This window comes from Podarcis filfolensis, assembly GCF_964270895.1.
Source record: "Podarcis filfolensis genome assembly, chromosome: 8".
Classification (NCBI taxonomy): domain Eukaryota; kingdom Metazoa; phylum Chordata; class Lepidosauria; order Squamata; family Lacertidae; genus Podarcis; species Podarcis filfolensis.
In genome coordinates, this window is record NC_139611.1 from 73,662,636 (window position 1) to 73,681,356 (window position 18,721).

General features: G+C 46.7%; 3 protein-coding genes across 8 annotated transcripts in view; 1 reads left to right on the plus strand and 2 right to left on the minus strand.

Annotated features, from left to right (window-relative positions):
- The window catches only part of LOC310769055 (uncharacterized protein), a 272,930-nt gene that overhangs the window by 19,607 nt on the left and 234,602 nt on the right, over positions 1-18,721 (minus strand). The window lies entirely within an intron of this gene.
- LOC310769037 (uncharacterized protein) lies at positions 592-6,566 on the minus strand. The gene is made up of 5 exons (XM_083628092.1): positions 6,391-6,566; positions 5,007-5,208; positions 3,630-3,776; positions 1,947-2,081; positions 592-888 (listed from the first exon to the last, which is right to left on the minus strand). Exons 1-5 carry the CDS (start codon positions 6,466-6,468, stop codon positions 827-829), a joined length of 624 nt encoding a protein of 207 aa, XP_083484218.1. The 5' UTR covers positions 6,469-6,566; the 3' UTR covers positions 592-826.
- On the plus strand, positions 8,671-18,619 carry LOC310768977 (uncharacterized protein). 6 transcript variants are annotated; one of them, XM_083627975.1, is made up of 7 exons: positions 8,671-9,540; positions 9,947-10,005; positions 11,915-12,118; positions 13,374-13,496; positions 14,220-14,351; positions 15,600-15,752; positions 18,053-18,619. In XM_083627975.1, the coding sequence occupies exons 2-7, from the start codon at positions 9,987-9,989 to the stop codon at positions 18,157-18,159; spliced, it is 738 nt and encodes a 245-aa protein (XP_083484101.1). In that variant the 5' UTR covers positions 8,671-9,540; positions 9,947-9,986; the 3' UTR covers positions 18,160-18,619. The 6 variants fall into 6 exon arrangements, 4 of the variants coding, with proteins under 4 accessions (XP_083484101.1, XP_083484104.1, XP_083484103.1 ...); XM_083627977.1 differs by having other exon boundaries at positions 8,677-9,540; positions 17,764-18,619; XM_083627978.1 differs by lacking the exon at positions 13,374-13,496 and having other exon boundaries at positions 8,676-9,540.

The window sequence follows — 18,721 nt, forward strand, 5'->3', positions numbered from 1 at the left end:
AGACTAAAAATAGTGCAAAGTTGTCCAGAAATATGGGAATCTATCAATTCCAGTTTCTCTCAATTTCTTATTCATATTTCCACATCAGTATGTGATTTTTAAAAAAACCCCACAAAAACAAACAAACAAAATGTTTCCACATGAAACATGGGAAATCCTCCTGAAAATTGTGTTTGCTTCATAGTTTCTTCGTAGTTGCAATTTTACCAAATTATTAACATTATTTCAAGCAGCTTCCGACTATATAATACATGTTCTTCTGCCATTCTACCTAACATAAGCATTTTGATGCACACTTTGCCCCTCTACACACACTTACTTCTGTACCCATTGTGGGTTTGGAGTCATATTACAAACTTCAGAGAAGTGCAAATTTCAAAGGATAGCTGTGTTTCAGTTCATGTACTGATTTGGAAAGTGAATTGTTCATGCTGAAAACTGAACTGACTTTCTCCCTCATCCCTAGCCAGAAGTGAACATTTGGAGAGGTGTGGGCTTTTGAATAAAATTAACGCAGAGACAAAACTAGCCATGAGAAACTGAATAATAAAGTGAGTGTGCATAGCATTACATATCAGATTGAGAAACATCTATTTGACAAATAGTTTATTTTTAATGCTCCTATGTGTATCTTGCTGAAGTCCTTAAACATCTCCAGTGACTCTGTTAAGTGACATCACCACACAGAATTTCCATTTTCTAGACAGGCTCCAGGAACTGGTATGTGGCTTATGGAGAAGAATGTCTGCGATGATGGGTCCAGCCCAAAGACTGCACATGTGATCCAACAGTAATGCACTTTGAACCCACGGCTGGTGTTATTTATTTAGATCTTCATTATTTTATTTCCAAAGAACCACCTCCTGTGCTGCAGCAGACTTAGGGTTCCTAGGTGCAGGGGAAGTAGAAAATAAAAAAGCCATCACTAGTCCAACAAGACTGTTGTTCAGAATCCACTAAGCAAGTAATAACAATAATTTTAGAATTTCAGCTATATGATTTTGATTTATTTAGCTAGCAAAGGTGTCAGAGCTATAATTCTCAGAGCGGCTTAAGCCCATCCCTCTTCCCAGAGAACTCTGGGAATTGCAGCACTGTGCAAGGGTCTCCTTACAACTCCCAGCACCCTTAACAAACTACACTGCTGAACAGGTGTTGCTCACCAGGGGTGCCAACTTGAATAAAATAATGGGGGCCCAGGTAAGCCCTGCCCCACATAATCAATCACAAGATGACACACCATTTGAATGGCAAGGGCCACCAACTTTGCAGGGTTCTGGATTCCTCAAATATTTTATTGTGGGGGTGGATTGATGGGACCTCGTCCCCTAGGAGTGCCATGGCTGTTGTGCTGCTCATTGGTGGTGGGCAACGCCAAGTCTCCTGCAGCTCTCCCTTCTGACAGCTCCTAATCTTAAAAGTGGGCTTGTGCCAGTCAACTCTTCAAGTAGAGGGTTGCCCTCTGAAAAGTAAGGTGCCTGGGCAGGGTTGGAGTGCCCTGTTTTGCTGCCTAATGTGAAATGGGAAGCTACAGCCAGTGTGGTGTAGTGGTTAAGAGTGGTGGACTCGTAATCTGGTGAACCGGGTTCGCTTCCCCACTCCTCCACATGCAGCTGCTGGGTGACCTTGGGCTAGTCACACTTCTTTGAAGTCTCTCAGCCCCACTCACCTCACAGAGTGTTTGTTGTGGGGGAGGAAGGGAAAGGAGAATGTTAACCGCTTTGAGACTCCTTCACATAGCGATAAAGCGGGATATCAAATCCAAACTCTTCTTCTTCTTCTGTTGCTCCCACTGCTGCCCCCTTTACCTAGGTGTCACGGCGGCTCCCACAATGACAACAATGGCAGCAGGCTTGTGAGATGTTGCAGGGTAACTGCCATTTCTCTGCCACCTGTGGGGTGCCCACTGCATGGGTGAGCCACTCCTGTGTATGGGCTGTACTTACCTAAGAGGAAACACAGGGAACAGGCAAAGCACCCTGCGAAGAATCCCAGGTATGGTGCTGCATGAGTCCCATCTGAATCAACCTCAATTGCAAGCTTGCAGTATGTAACCACTAAAGAACAGAGCAGGAAGAAACCTGCAGGCAGAAGGAGGACGAGAGAAGGCTTTGTGGTGATCCCATTCTCCTTTCCCTCTTCTTCTGGATGCCTTAATTTTATTTTCAGAATTATCTGGTATGGACACCTTAAACATACATATCCATCAATAGTTGACATAAGGTTTCCAAACACCCAAGATCAACTTAAAATCACACATAGTCAGCCCTATACTGCATGGCTGAGCAACCTTTGGCCCTCCAGATGTTTCTGGACTGCAACTTCCATCAACCACTGGCTACGCTGGCTGGGGCCGATGGGAGCTGGAGTCCAACAATGTGTGGACACAGATACTTGACCCCTGCCCTACTCTCACTTCCTTGAGAGTAAGTCCCATGGACCTTAGTAGGCATTATTCTCAGCAGACATGAATATGAATGCATGAGCAATGCACATACCTGTATAACAACAACAACAACTTGCTTATTTATACCCTGCCCATCTGGCTGTGTTGCCCCAGCTACTCTGGGCATCCCTGTCAGTGATAAAGGGAAGAGGAGGAGGAGGAGGAGGAGGAAGGCACTTGACATAAGAAATGACCAGCTCAGCCTGGCCTTGTTCATTCACATGCGTGAGTTTCTGACTGAAATAGGAAACCCAAGGTCTTCACATAAGTTGGGGGGAAGTGAAAAGGGTTTAAAGATATCTGACCAGGAGAAGTAACATACAGACATGTGCATACAGATGTATTATTTATATCTGCCAGCACTCGGTGTACAAAGCTGGGGCTTAAACAGAGAAAGGAAATGAATTGTATGGACTATTTTCTTTTATAAGATCAATTTTTACTTTTGACCTTCTTGTTCCAACTTGTTTACTTCACACACACACAAACACACACACACACACACACACACACACACACAGAGAGAGAGAGAGAGAGAGAGAGAGAGAGAGAGAGAGAGAGAGAGATGGCTTAAGCAAGGGACAACCCCTATCAAAGTAGTGTTCATTTATTTATAAAGCCAATTTGCTTGACATAATGGCCTTCATGAGCCCTGGGAATTTAGAGGCTACTTGCCTCCTGCTTTCCAAGCCAAGTGTGGGGTACCTTTGCTGCTTCCACCCAGATGTTGCCAAACTGAAGTTCTCATCATCCCTGCTCATTGGTCATGATTGGTGGGGCTGTTGGGAGTTGTAGTTCAGCAGTATCTGGAAGGACAAAAGCTCCCCACACCTGCTCTAGGGAAAGACTATCACTCAGGGAGGAGGCCTCACCGTATGGCAGAGGATTCCTGTCCCCTTTCACATTTGCTCGCTTTTGCAGTGTTCACAGTTGGTCCTTTCTCTTCAGTCCTGAATCAACACTCTTCCAAGGCTCACTGCTCTGTGATTTTTAGCTGGTTCCGGGGGGGGGGGGGAGGTCAGGAGTGCTGTTCTATCATATATTGCTATTATGGCTTACACAATACCTATAGGACTGGGATAAATTGTGTTCGCTGAGCCCGTATTTTATACAGTCTGTATATGATGTTTGTTTGATAATGTGTGGTGTGCTATGCCTAATAAAGGATTTTGAATTGAAATACCTGCGCTGAAGTGGGCCACAGAAGAAAGCAGGCTTTCGGATACCACCTTTTTCAGGACCCGAGTAAGAAGCTCCCATGACAAAAAAAGGGCAATGAAATCACTGATTAAGGCTAGTATCAAAAGGAGACGGACCACATGCAGATATTCTAGAGGAAGTGAAAGGAAGGGGAAAGAACTAATGATATATAAAGCTGCATTATACCATATCAGGTTACTTAGAGTTGGAGCGGTTCAGTGTTTTAGGCCACATGCAAAGTACACATTTAAAGTGGTATCATAAACAGTGGTGGCTTCTGGGAGAGAATTCTGGGAGCCATTGTTTGTTAAGGGTGCTAAAAGTTGTTAGGAAACACTTATTCCCCTCACAAAACTACAATTCCCAGAGCAATTGCTCTGCCCAGGGAAATCCAGGAATTATAGTTTTGTGAGGGGAATAGGGGTCTCTGCTGACAACTCTAAGCACACTTAACAAACTGGAGCTCCCAGAATTCTTTGGGGGAAGTTATCACTGTTTAAAGTGGTGTGACATACCCTCCAACACTTCTCCAATGAAAAGAGAGATGTTCCCTCCAAACATTTCTCCGATGAAAATAGGGATATCCTATTCCCTACCCTCCAACACTTCTCTGATGCAAAAGGAAAAGCGGGATATTTTGGGATCAAATCAGAACCTGGGATGGCTTCTGTAAATCTGGGACTGTCCCTGAAAAATAGGGGCACTTGGAAAGTCTGGTGTCATAGTATGTTTAATGTGTGGTGTGAACATAGCCTAGGAGTGGACAGGTGAGGGTTCAAGTCAACACTCAGCTATGAAGCTCTCTCACTGGTTCATCTCACATATCCTGTGGTGTACAGTGGACGCTCGGGTTGTGAACGTGATCCGTGCGGGGTGCACGTTCACAACCCGCAGTATCTGCAACCCACAGCAGCACGTCTGCGCACGCACAGTTTGTGCTTCAGTGATTCAGCGCATCTGCGCATGTGCAAAGCACGATTTAGCACTTCTGTGCATGCGCAACCACCAAAACCCAGAAGTAACCTGTTCCGGTACTTCCAGGTTGCGACAATCCGCAACCTGAAAAAACGCAACCTGTAACCCAAGGTATGACTGTACTGGTAAATTCTGAATGGCAGGAGTTAATAATGAGAGACCCTGTAGCCACACCCCCAAGGAAGGTCCAAAAACACAGCAAACCTCCCCCCACCCCAGCTCAAAGAGCATCAGTACTATTATAGCATGATAGCCAGTTTCTTGTGAACAGCACATCCTCAATCCCCTGCAATTTACCATGGAACAGAATGTATACAGCCCCGATCATTCCTAACTCATTTGTCCTGGGACTCAGGAAAATGGAAACCAGTCTTGTGTCTCTCACCATTGACGGGGAGAAAAACGTCGTCACACTCTAGCTGATGGTTGCATATGGCCCACAATCCGAGAACAAAATAGCCGTCCACATAGTCGTGTCGGAGCCATAAGGGAGTCGCCATGACATTCACAAGCAGCATGAAGTTGATAAAGCACAAGGTGCAGTAGGTGCTTCTGTAGAAGGATGCCGAGCATATCTTGGCAAGGATCTGAGGAAAGAGGAAAGCCCACATCAAGCCGTCCTAAGAGAACAGTAAGGCTTTCATGGTGGTGACTGGTACAATGATGGAGAGCATTTATTATTTTGATGGGAGGCACCCAGAGTGGCTGGGGCAACTCTGGCAGATAAAGTTGATGGATTATGCCGAAATGGCTAAAATGACCGGAAGAATCATAAATCAGGAAGACCAAAATTTTAAGAAAGAATGGGGGAAATTTATAATTTATCTATAATACCATTGTAAACAGTGAAAATTGTTAATAGGATTGGAATAACACTTGTAGATTAATGGTGAATTTTGGATGTAACAGAGATGTAAAAGATTTGGATTATTATAAAAGGTGCAGGAGGAAATGACTAACAATAGGACCCACAAAGTGGAAGAGGGAAGTCCAGGAGATTTTTTTGGAATCTTGTTTTTAAGTTGTATGTGGGATATGTGACTGTAAAACTGTAATTTGAAAAGCCAATTAAATAAATTAAAAACAAAACAAAACGGAGTGGCTGGGACAACCCAGTCAGATGGGCAACTAGTAATAATAATAATAATAATAATAATAATAATAATAATAATAATAATAATAATTTATTTCTATCCCGCCCTCCCCAGCCGAAGCCGGGCTCAGAGTGGCTAACAACAACAACAACAATTTGTTGATAGACTAGCTGACTGACAGAGTTTTAATTCTAATAATGTCTAATAGCTGTTTAATGGCTGTTTTTAATATATGCTTTCAGCTGTTTCTATTTTATCTGTAAGTCACCTTGAGTCCCTTCTGAATAAAAAAGGGATATCAAGATGATGATGATGATGATGATATCCCTCTCCTGCTGTTGCATCTTTACTGTAGCCCTTTCCAACTTTGTATTTCAGACACGTGTCTCTTGAGAGCTGCAGTACAGGTGTGGGCAACATTTGGTCTTCCAGAAGTTGCTGAACTATAACTCCCATCAGCCCCAGCAAGTGTGGCCCATGACCAGGGGTGATGGCCGTTCAGCAACATTCAGAGCAACAAAGGTCCCCCACACCTGACCCCATAGGAAGAATGAGAGGGTGGTGAGAGAAAGAGAAGGGAGGCGAGATCGAAAGGAAGCAAGAGGCAGAAGAAAGAATACATGAATGATAAAGGATCCATTTGTGTCCGAGCCTTGTCTACTGTGTCCTGCTTACCAGGGGCAAGAGAGCAGGCAATCTGGCAATGGAGCTTTGGATCCTATGTATTGTCAGACACTTCTTAGTCACTATCATCTCTGCCAGGAGTTGTTACGGACCTTAGGCATCAGAGAATAAACAACTGGTTTGAGGCCTCCTTCACTCTGTGCTGGTCACCTAGCGACCACCACCTGAAGTTTCCACGCCTGCCTTTATGATGCTTCCAGTGATGTCACGCACATTCCGCAGAAGCGGATTTAGGGGAGCATGGCTGGTTCTCCCACACTGGGTGCTGAGCCGAGAAGGCGCCACAGGGGGTGCTGCAACAATGACTTAGAATGGAAGGCGAGAGGCAGGGAACACTGGATTTTGGTGTTGCATACGGCGCTGCTGAAATTTGAAGAAGTCCGCTACTGCATTCAACACATCACCTCTCTTCCTGTTGTTCCTGGCATCCCCCAGCTTCCATGGAAGCAAATGAAGTCATTTTAAAAATATATTTATGTTATATTATTATGCTATTCCATGAGCCCGTTGGCCATTATACAGCTACGTGGTGCCAAGTGACCTCCATCTATTTATTTGTTTATATGCATTTATAAACCACTTGATTAATTTTTTTAAATAAATAAATAAATCTGTGCGTGGTGTACAGGGCTGCTGCAATTCTGCAAAAGCGTAAAAACATGGAGCTGGATGCATAATCCACTGTCTCGAAAAACTCAGTTTCTGGTGCTCACCTACTGGAATGATACAGAGAAGACTAGCAGGAAACTCAGGTTTCTGATTTAAGGACCAAGCAGGTTCCCAGTCCTTCCTGTTGCGAATATATGCTCGCAGATGTCTGGGGAGTGCCTAGAAAGGCCTCATGAACCATAGGAGCTGCTCAGCTTGTGCATTTGTTACATCTGAAGTAGCAGTTAAATATCTGAAAGACCATATCCATCCCTGACTGACTGTCTCAGGCATTAAGCTCTGCAATGTGGGCTTATTTGGTAGTTGCATCACCCTTAGAAGGGCAGAGAATAGCAGCCCAAAGAGGACGTCCTCCATGACAGCCCCTATATTGTGGAATTCCCCCTTATTGGAGGGGCATCTAGCAGCTTCAGGATACAGTTTTTGGCACATGCTTAAGATGAACCGTTTAAAAATTAGTATTTTGTTTTTCATGACCCACCTGAATTTATGTTGTTGTGTTCCATCCTGGAACGGTATTGTGTGTTTTAAAATTGCAGTGATTTTTATCCATTTTAAAATCGCGTTTTGTGTTTGCTGTCACCCACCCTGGCAATGTGGGGATAATAAAGCTTATCAACCAATCATATGCTTACATTACTTAGACCAGGGATCTAAGCAGCCATGGACACAAATAATACCAACTCTGTCCCTATATCTGCTCTGGCAACACTCATTACAGGACCGAACCATGTCGCCCATAGCATCAGGGGGTTCGTTCGCCTGCTCATCTTCACAGATCACCCCCAAAAGAGGAAATGTATCACCAGGACAAATGAGGACACAAATCGGCAGAAGTCTGGCACGCACCAATTTATATGTACAGCTGCAAACTTAGAAATCATGGCTATCAATTAAGTAGAGTCACAATGTGTCCTATTGCAGTGAGTAAGACCAGGTGATCTGTGTGCCTCCTCAGCCTGAAACTTCAAGGTCTTTCCTGCATCTCCCCCTTTTGATGGTTCTTTATCTCTAAACCAGACTTGGGTTGGGCAGGCCTTCAAATGTTGTTGTTTAGTTGTTTAGTCGTGTCCGACTCTTCGTGACCCCATGGACCAGAGCACACCAGGCACTCCTGTCTTCCAATGCCTCCTGCAGTTTGGTCAGACTCATGTTTGTAGCTTCGAGAACACTGTTCAACCATCTCGCCCTCTGTCATCCCCTTCTCCTTGTGCCCTCCATCTTTCCCAACATCAGGGTCTTTTCCAGGGAGTCTTCTCTTCTCATGAGGTGGCCAAAGTATTGGAGCCTCAGCTTCACGATCTGTCCTTCCAGTGAGCACTCAGGGCTGATTTCCTTAAGAATGGATAGGTTTGATCTTCTTGCAGTCCATGGGACTCTCAAGTGTCTCCTCCAGCACCATAATTCAAAAGCATCAATTATTCGGCGATCAGCCTTCTTTATGCTCCAGCTCTCACTTCCATACATCACTACTGGGAAAATCATGGCTTTAACTATACGGACCTTTGTTGGCAGGGTGATGTCTCTGCTTCAAATAGACGGCACCTTCAAATGGAGGACCATCTGCTGAAAAGTAGGACACCTGGACACCCTTGCCATAGGCTATGGCTCTAGTCTCTCTTTCCCTTGGTAATGTCTACCATTACAGAACATGTGGTGTGGCATGAGACCACCATGGAGAGAATTTCCTGGCCATACTTAATTAATCGAGGTTGAGATATGGCATCACATGCTTTCGGTTTTGACACCATCGATGGGAGTCAAGCTTGATCCCCATTCACAAGCTGCTCCATCACACACCCACCACTAAAACACAGGGCCGGCTGGTGCCTGTGGGGTCTAGTAGGGCAGAAGGCAAGGAGACCGACATTAATTGTCGCCAGAACCAATGACAGCCAGAGCCAACTCACTCTAATTTTGCTCCCGTTCTTCTGCCTGCTAAGTTCTACAAGGGCAACACTGAGCTTGAGGGGGAGGAAGCTGACAGGCAGTTCCACCCACCTGAACTGGTTGCAAATACAAAGGTAGACAGGCAGGGACTGGCTGAGGGCACACTGAGATTGGCAGGGCAGTGGCCCATTTACCCAACTGGACCAGCCTCCACTGCAAAGCTGTCATATTGAGAGTTGGGTCGGGGGGGGCTGAGGAGGGAGTGTGGCCTGGAAAGAGTCCCCAGGGGCATATAAGGAGGCCTGGAGGGTCAAAACTGGGCCGCTGACTCCCACCCCTACTCTTGTGGAGAGAAGTTCTTCTGAGAGCCAGGTGGGTGAAGAAGGTTCTATGGCAGTTACAGACATTTGGAACCTGGTTAGGAGATTCCAGAAAGCTGAGCTGAGCTGGGGATGTTCTATGGAAGAAGGGGTGCGTCCCACTGAGCTTGTTGCTGTGGCCAGAGGAACTGCTGACCCCAGAGGGTGAAAGCAAGCATCTAAGAAGCAAGCCTGAGTCACGTACATGGGAAACAGAGGACTGGTAAGTGGAGAGGAACCAGAAAAATAGCCACAGAGGGAAACAGATGTATGACAAGGATAGATACTATTTTAGAATAGCCCTCCTCTACATTGGTTGCCAATGTGGTGCCCATGGGCACACGTGTACCCATAGAGGTCTTCCCAGGTACCCCTACAGCAGGGATTACCAACTGCCACAGGTGGGAAAAGGTAAATATTGTCTCAAAAATCCACTATGCATGAGAATTGGCTTCAGGATGGTGATGTCAGAGCGAGGGCAGGAGAAGGAAGTCCTTGCTCTGCCTTCATTCTGGACTCATCATCTGCACAGGAAAAAAAGCTTTGGCCTCTGCTCTGTTTTTATCCAGTGCTAAAATCTCTCTGCTGAAAGCTGAACCCAAGTTTCCTTTGGTTGTGTCTCTTGACAGTGCCTCTGCTGTGTTTGTGACTCTTTCCCACCGCTTAAAGATGCATTTTACGAAGAAAAGTAAGTATGAACAGCACAAAAGATTTTGACGGAGACATCTCCATTTATTTAATGTGCCTACTATTTAATATGAGTTAGATACAGAAGTGTAGAAAGAAATAGATCTTATGATAAAATAATAATAATTTTATTATTTATACCCCACTCATCTGCCTGGGTTTCCCCAGCCACTCTGGGCAGCTTCCAGCACATAAAAAAACATAATTAAAAAGCTAAACATTAAAAACTTCCCAATACAGGGCTGCCTTCAGATGTCTTCTAAAAGTTGTGTAGCTCTTTATCTCCTTGACATTTGATGGGAGGGTGCTCCCTGGGCAGGGTGCCACTGTCTGTCTGTCTGTCTGTCTGTCTGTCTATCCATCCTATCTCTATGACTTCATCTGTGTTATACATTTAAAGCAGTGCCATGACACTTTAAACAGCAATGGCTCCCCCCCAAAGAACCCTGGGAAGTAGCACCTTATGTATGCATAGCAGATATCCTGCCATTAATCTACAGCCCGTCCTTGAGTGCTTTTGCCTGGCTGGAATGTGCTCTTCAGCTGGGACCATGCCTCTTGTTTGTCTGGAGAGAGGTGAATGGCCTTTGTATATATGCAAACCACTGACTCTTGGGTGACTGCAGCGCAGCCTCCTATAAAGAGTTAAGTACAATACCTGTTGCTTTGCCTACTTTTGCCTCAGTTCCTGTCCACCTTTGCTACGTGGTCCCTGGAGAATTGTCTATGGGGAAATGAGGCTCTTGTTGTAGGCCCCCTTGAGCTTGGAGGAAAGCTTGGTGGGAAACAGCAGGAGGAAGCAGCCCAGATAGCAGTTTCAGTCCCTCACCAGCAGCAACCTGAGGCCAGAGCAATGGAACAGAAATGAACAGATGGTCAGGGGCTACATCTGGGAGCTCTTGGAGGAAACTGATTTTCTAGATCTATTTCAGTTGAGATTTAGGCCTGGTTTAGACACAGAAACTGCTTTGTTTGCCCTTTACGATAAACTCTCTTGGGAGAAAGACAGGGGAGATGTGTTCCTGTTAATTATCATCAAACCTCTCAATGGCTTTTGGAGCAACTGTCTGAGTTAGGCCTGGGAGCCACTGCTTGGTGGTGGTTCTGGTCTTACTTGAGTGGTCATTTTCAGAGGGTGATGCTCGGGGAGAGCTGTTCATCCCCATAGAGCCTTCAATTTGGGCTTCCTCGGGGTTTGATTTTATTCCCCTATGCTCTTTAACATCTACATGAAACTGCTAAGTGGGGTCATCTGGAGGTATGGAGTATGTTGCCAGCAATATGCTGATGACACACAGCTCTGCTTATCCTTTACATCTGCAGGTACTTGGACCCTTGTCTTGCCTTGGTAATGGACTGGATGAGAGCCAATAAACTGAAGCTCAATCCAGATAATACTGAGGCACCATTACTGGGTGGTTCCCTAGACCAAGTGAATGGGAAGTCGCTTGCTCTTGATAGGGTTACACTCCCTGTGAAGGATCGGGTATGCAGCTTGGATCCTTTGCTCAAGCATGCTGGTTATATGAGGCTGGTGACCCTACAGATTTATTTTATTTTTTTAGTTCGATTTATATTTACAAATTCCAGAGCAGTTCACAAGTCACACTGTCAAAAATAGAACATCATCATCGTCATCATATGAGCAGACCTTTCCAGAGAGGATGCAAGACTCTTCTTTTCCATAATGAAGGTGCCTGGTGCCTAACATCCTAGCATAGGATTCTATGCTGGCATTGGATGTTAGCACACTATTTAGAATACTGCTGCCTGCTTGTGTTTTTGATGTGGATGTTTGGAACTTAATGTTTTCACGAACCACGTTTTATGGATGCTGGTGCTTCTGGCTTGTTAGACGGGGGTTAAAACATCTCACTCCCATCACCCCTTCCCATCCCACCTCCCGGCAGAAGTCCACCTTTCTGAAGATGGCCATTTGTCCTTCCGGTACAAGTTCTTCATCAGAATATTCAGCTGCGTTGGCCTGGTCGGTTTGTTTATCAGTCTTCTCTCTCCGTCCTGGATTGAGATCTTCCACAAGGATTTCGTCACCAATTTGGGCCTCTGGAACATATGCATAAACAGAAGATGCAAGAGAATTAGGCTGAACTCAAGTAAGGCAGCCCCCTTCCCTCCCTGCCTCCCTCCATCTTTCCCCACCCCGGCAGTGCACCTGGGGGTTGGTCTTTGAATTTTGGCAACCCATGTCAAGGATTGGGGAAATGTGTTGCCAGGTCCGACCCTACCAGTGAATGGCAAGGGAGGAGGTGGAGTGGGAAAGTGATGTAGGGTGGGGCTACGGGCGCTCCTGCACCCCCTAAGTCAGGGTGGTCCACTATGCAGTCCTGAAGGCCTGTTTTGGCAGGCCGGCAAAAGCTTAGTTTACCAGCACCAACTATAAACGGCCTTGGGTGCCTGAGCACCCACAAACTAATGTGGGTGTTCAACATCCACACCGTAGGGTGTCCAATGCGACTTCCAGTGCCTTGCAAAGCACCAAATGTCACATCTGAGGCCTCATGCGTGTCAGGAATGTGCCCCCCCCCCCCGAGCGCAGCAGAAGAGTCAGCCTCAGAAATTGAGCTGAGTGAGCAAGGGGCTGCCTCTGGGGATGAGAGCTGTCTGTCAGAGTTTAGAGAAGACAGCCTGCCCCCCTCCTTCCCAGAGAACAAGCTGTTAGCTCCCAAAGAGAGAAAGAGCTGGAAGTCGGCCCAAGTGTTGCCAGGCAACCAGCAGATAAGCCAGAGTCGGAGGCTGCGTCTTCTGGGGAAGAGATAGGCCGGTCGTGCAGTCCCCATATGAGGAGGTTGGAAAGAATCAGAGAGCAACAGAAGGGAAGGAGAAGAAAGGCGGGATTTTGGCATCCTTCCTTTTGGGGGAGGGACAATGAGTCAGACTGAGCAACTAAGGTTAATGAGAGCAGGCAGAACGCCCTGCTCTGGATGTGTTTTTCTTGTAAATAAACTGACGAAGAGTCCTTACTGCTTAACAGGCTGCTTGCCTGCCAGATATCATTATAATGGGGGGCCCAGGTGCTGCTGCAGCGCATGCAACGTGACGCAAGTAGATGCCCTTGGCTTAGTGTTTTCCCTACTTTGGGAACAAAGTGGTAGGTCTCTAGGACCCTGCCAGTGTCTCCCACTTCCTTCCCAAAGCCTGGTACCACAATTCGTCCACCCGCCGTGTGACACGGCAGTGTGTGGCCTGCAGGTCTGAAGTACCCTTGTGGCCCACTTGGTATGAAAAGTTGGACCGCTCTGCCCTAAGGGGTAGTGAGGAACACTTTCCTATTACCAGTGTTGAAGGAAGATTGAGGTGCCCACCTGATTGGCACACAGGAGCGGGATACCATCTTGTCCTTTGCCTCAGGTAGCAAAATTTCTTGGGCCAACACCATTGTCAGGGAGTGGCTGGAAGATGAGGAGTGGTTGGAGGCTTCAGCCAGGGAATTCCCAAGGGAAACTCCAGAGGAGGAGTGCTCAGAGCCAGGAGGTTAGTGGTGGAACACTGGGGAAAGGTCAGAGGGAGGGAACTGGGAGAAGGGGCTGGATGCTGAGGGGGGCAACAGGGTTTAGTGAGCAGGGAGAGCCTGTGACAAGCAGAAGTTCAGACTCCAAGGCTGCTGAAGAATCCCAGGAATTGCCGTCTCCTGCTGCAGCAAGCCCCTATCCCCCCCTGGTCTCCAAGAACATGCAGAATAATGAGAGCAAAACAGTGGCCAGAGGTGTGCAGTTTGAGACAGCTTGGAAAACATCTGGGAAAAGAGGAGCCTAAGAAAGGGTGAAAGGCAGGGCCCTTCAGCCCTGGCAACTGTCCATAGAGGCAAGACCTGCTGGGAAGGGTTGCTGAGTTGTCTGCCGTTTCCTTGAATAAAGAGTTAACTTCACTGACAATTGACTCTGCCTCTTCCTGCTGACGTGCTTGGCTGACTCCAGCCCTGGCACCTGTGTACTTGCACAATCTCCCTTAAAAAATGCTTTTCAGTGCTCACTCTTTGCTTGCAGAACTGTGCTGCAAAATTCACAGGAGTGGGGATTGTAAAGGACAGCTGTGTTTCAGATTCCACGCTGGCTTGAGGAGTGTGCGTGAGGGAGCTCCTCATTAAGATGCAAATAAATTTGAATGACCCCCCTGTTCCCTACTGTTCTGTAATGCTAAGAACCGATTCTCTCACACATCTGTCTTTCAGCATCACTCACCTTTGATTCTCCCCAGACATCCTCCTTGTCACCAGAATCTTGATGTCAATCAGCACATTCTTTGGCTTGGTGGCAGCTGCCTGCACATTGCTGTCCAGCACCAGCTTAAGGCTATCCAGGTGGCCAGCTGTCACCAATTTATGCACAGGTACCGCTCTCTCTGCAAGGCTGATTATTTGCCCTTAGCATTTGTGTAATACTTCAGTGCTACTATGCCCACGTTGCATTATTGTGATCTTTACAGCTCCCCTGTTAAGTAAGTGAGTATTATTCAGTGCTGGGATGACCCTCCCAGTTTTATTACCCCGTAATTACTGCACTCCCCATAGCCTTGGATGTGATAGAACTAATGTCTCAGGGCCATTGGTTCCAGCCTCACATTGGACAAAATATTCCTTCATTGCAGAGGGTTGGATTAGATGCCCCTCATGGTCCCTTCCAATTCTACAATTCCATGATTCTATGTTTTATTTCCCAGTTTATATAACACCCAAGTAAGGCTTTAGGGCTTCACCAGCCTCTTCAGCAGGCAAAGAGGGGAGGAAAAGTTGCAAACGTCTAGCTTGTTCACAGCTTGACTCCCCTTATTTGATCTGCTAGTGAGAGTGTAAGTAGGATGTTGCAGTTAGGCTATTAGGAAATTTATACAAATAGGATATTGGCAGACAGAGGGAAAGCAAAGAATTGTTGTAGAGGAAACAAGGAGATAGAGAACTTTTTTCAGTCCAAAGGCCACTGAGGTCCAAAGTATTGCTGGGAGGGCAGGTAAGCCTTGCCTGCAAAATCAATCACAAGACATATATGCACACATCATTTGAATGGCAATGGCTATCAACTTATTGGGGGGGGACTGTCCCCCTCCAATATTTTATGGGGGGGCCCAAAGGGACCACAGCTCCTATGCTTCTGGGCAGTCTTCCAGGAAGCCCATGCCAGTGGTGGGCACTGGCCTCTGGTGTCACATTTCAATGACGCATTATGAACGTTAAAGGCAGAACATAATGTGTCCGTCTGCATTATGAAACCCATTCCTTAACGCTTCCTTAGCGTTATAAACCATGAGTGTAGATCCACCCTCACCATTCTCTATCCTCCAGCCAGGTGAGCAAGAAGCATAGTCAGAGTTCAAAAATGCATTTCAGCCAGGCAGTTGCATTCAAGGAGGGTGCGAAGCAGCATCAGTAAGGGGTGTCCTGGGGAGGGGCAGATGGAGAGGCCTGGAGGGATGCTGTTGGCCTCCAGGTCTGGGGTTTCCCTTCTTGTTTGAGTGAAATGTTAAATGTGGGCTGAGGACCTTTGGTGCATCAAATAGCATACTGCAGGGTACGGCAACTCCCTGCAGGAGAAGGGCTTTTGTCAGGACTTTCTGCTGAGTGCTCTTTTTTCATACCCACAGGAATCATTTCCCTGGTCACCATGGTGTTGTACGGCACATCAATCTCACCCAACAGCACCTTGGGCAGCCCAATCCCTCATACGACCTCTCCAAAGTATCTCTCCTGGTCCTTTGGGATAGGCTGCTTGGCCAGCTTCCTTTTCCTGACAAACAGTGAGTTTTCCTTTTGCGCCCTGATATACGGGGGATGCAGAAAGGAGGAGGGAGACAGAAGGGAGGGAGAGGAGAAAAGAGAAGGAGCCGGCTGCTGAAGCCACGCCATCCTTGGCTCTGCATTTTGCCACTGTGCTTTCTAGATGTTGAAGGGACTCAGCCCCAACCCAAAAATATTGGGAAGGAGCTGGCATCCCAGGGGGCTAGAAATTCTTTAAAAAATTTAACAGCTTAAAAGCATAGGCATGAAGTCCCAAGAGCTGCGGCAACAAAACTACTGCTGCAGCAGCAGCAGCAGCAGCAGGCACTCTCCTGGACCGACCTGCGCAAACCGCCTTGTTCTGAAGGACCCCAGCCTTGCCTCAGAGCGAGCCAGAGGGGAGGAGGAGCCTGAGGCTGAAGGCATGGCAAATGGTACCCACATGTTAGTGGCTGCAAAAGTGTTAACAAGGGGAACGAGCAAACAGGAGCCAGAGCAGTGGGGAAGAGGACAGGGGTTGGTTCTGGAGGGACGTGTGCAGAGCCAGTACATCCATGAAGTAGGAGCATAGCATCTAGATCAAGGGAAGTAATAGTGCCACTGTATTCTGCTCTGGTCAGACCTCACCTGGAGTACTGTGTCCAGTTCTGGGCACCACAGTTCAAGAAGGACACTGACAAACTGGAACGCGTCCAGAGGAGGGCAACCAAAATGGTCAAAGGCCTGGAAACGATGCCTTATGAGGAACGGCTAAGGGAGCTGGGCATGTTTAGCCTGGAGAAGAAGAGGTTAAGGGGTGATATGATAGCCATGTTCAAATATATAAAAGGATGTCACATAGAGGAGGGAGAAAGGTTGTTTTCTGCTGCTCCAGAGAAGCGGACACGGAGCAATGGTTCCAAACTACAAGAAAGAAGATTCCACCTAAACATTAGGAAGAACTTCCTGACAGTAAGAGCTGTTCGACAGTGGAATTTGCTGCCAAGGAGTGTGGTGGAGTCTCCTTCTTTGGAGGTCTTTAAGCAGAGGCTTGACAACCATATGTCAGGAGTGCTCTGATGGTGTTTCCTGCTTGGCAGGGGGTTGGACTCGATGGCCCTTGTGGTCTCTTCCAACTCTATGATTCTATGATTCTATGAAGCAAGTTTAGGCGACCGCCTCGAGCAACAGGATCCACTGGGGCAGCAGATCCAACCGCCAAGGAATACGGTGGCAGCAACAGCTGTGGCACACTCCTTAGAGGCCAGATCTGCTGCCACTTGATGAATAGGCGGTGTGGCTGGTCTCCTCTTACTCTTGTTCCTAATGTAGACCTTCGTTTCTCCCTTGTTCTTGATGTGAATCTTCACTCACCCCTTCTTCCCTGGCTGGGGGCGGGGGGCACCTCAGGTTTGCCTCAGGTGCCAAATGCCTTGGGCCAGCCCTGGCCACATGCGAAAGCCAGCAAGTGAGTGGAGAGCCTGGGGGCCAAATTTTACACCCAGCCATTGCCTCAGTTTGCTAGAGCTGGCCTTGCATGCGTCGATGGGGGCTGATGACTGCCAGCACATAGCTCTGGTACTGAAAAGCTTGCACTGGCCGTGCATAGATGACCGGGCCTGCTTCAAGACACTTGCACTGATTTACAAGGCCTCTAGCATCTTGGGTATAGTATAATCTGCCCTTATACCCCTTCCTGATCACTAAGATCTTCGAGGAGTCTCTGTCATGGCTGACATGGCTCAGATATACAGCTTGACACTAACTGCAAATGATGTATTCAGTGTTGTGGGCCAAAACCTGTGGAACTCCCTCCCACCTGACATTAAGATACAGAGCCCTCTTTGCTGAACTTCAGGCCCGTGGCAATGGGCTTCTTATTTCAGGAGTCATTTTAAGGTAGTGTTTGGTTTTATGATAGCTTTTTATTTTTATTTTTTGGGTCTCTGTTTGGTCTCTTGCTTAGAAATGCTAATGATTAATAAAATAATAAATAGTCTACAAACAACTTGTGTTCTCCCCAATCTCCCCCACCCACCCTGCCTCAAACAGTACTCCTGTTCATCCTGATAGAACTTGAGGGAAACAACAGCACGCATGATGACCTCAAGCCAAAACAACGTCGCCTGATCTTGGTCACATAGAAGAGTGCGGAAGCGCATCGGACTTGAACCAATCTAGAATGTCCACATTTAAGGATTCTGATGCAGGAGTTTTTTCTCCCCCCGTCGCTGAAGAAATACCCTGGAAGGAATATCCAAAAAATCTTGTTATATCAGAATGCAGGTTTTTTTCCCCTAAAAAAAAAGATTTTTATTTATTTAATTTTTTTTTAATTAAGGATGCAGAGTGCAAGAAAGAAAACCAAGCAAGAATAACCATGTGCAAAGAGCTTCCTGCACATCCTGCCTGAATCCACAATGGTGTGAACAGGGAATCCCAACATAAAGCAGAGTCACAAGATCCGAAATTTACTGTAACAGGAAAGCGCCAGGAGGTCAGCCTACTTCTTCAAACCCCAAGCGTGCCATTCAGCTATATTTTTTTTTACTGAGAGCTGAACCATTGAAACGAACATCCACGTGGGGACTAAGGGTCCTGTGTTCTGTATTTCTAGGCACAGGTCTGGGCTTTCCGGGTCTGAGTTCAAGGGCTTTATTTGCTTGTTTATTTTTGCCCCAGCGCTTTCCCCATGAAAACCCCACTCTTTGCTGCTGAAAACAATTACCATTTGGTGGTAAAGATTGAGTTTACCTGGGGAGAGTGGCAGTGCAAGGGTGAGAGGTATGTGTCAATGAGCCTGAACTTTGGTCCCTTAATTTTGATGCATTTACTTTGAAAATTTGTTCCATACAAACCCACTGCTATGAAATTTAGATTTGGTAAAGATGCTAACATGGAATGCAAACACTTGTGTGTGCATCTTTCTCTCTCTTTTTTAACGTTCCAACTCCTAACTTTTTCCATTCTCCTGGGATGAACTTTGATAATGTAGCACCCTGTGCAAGGT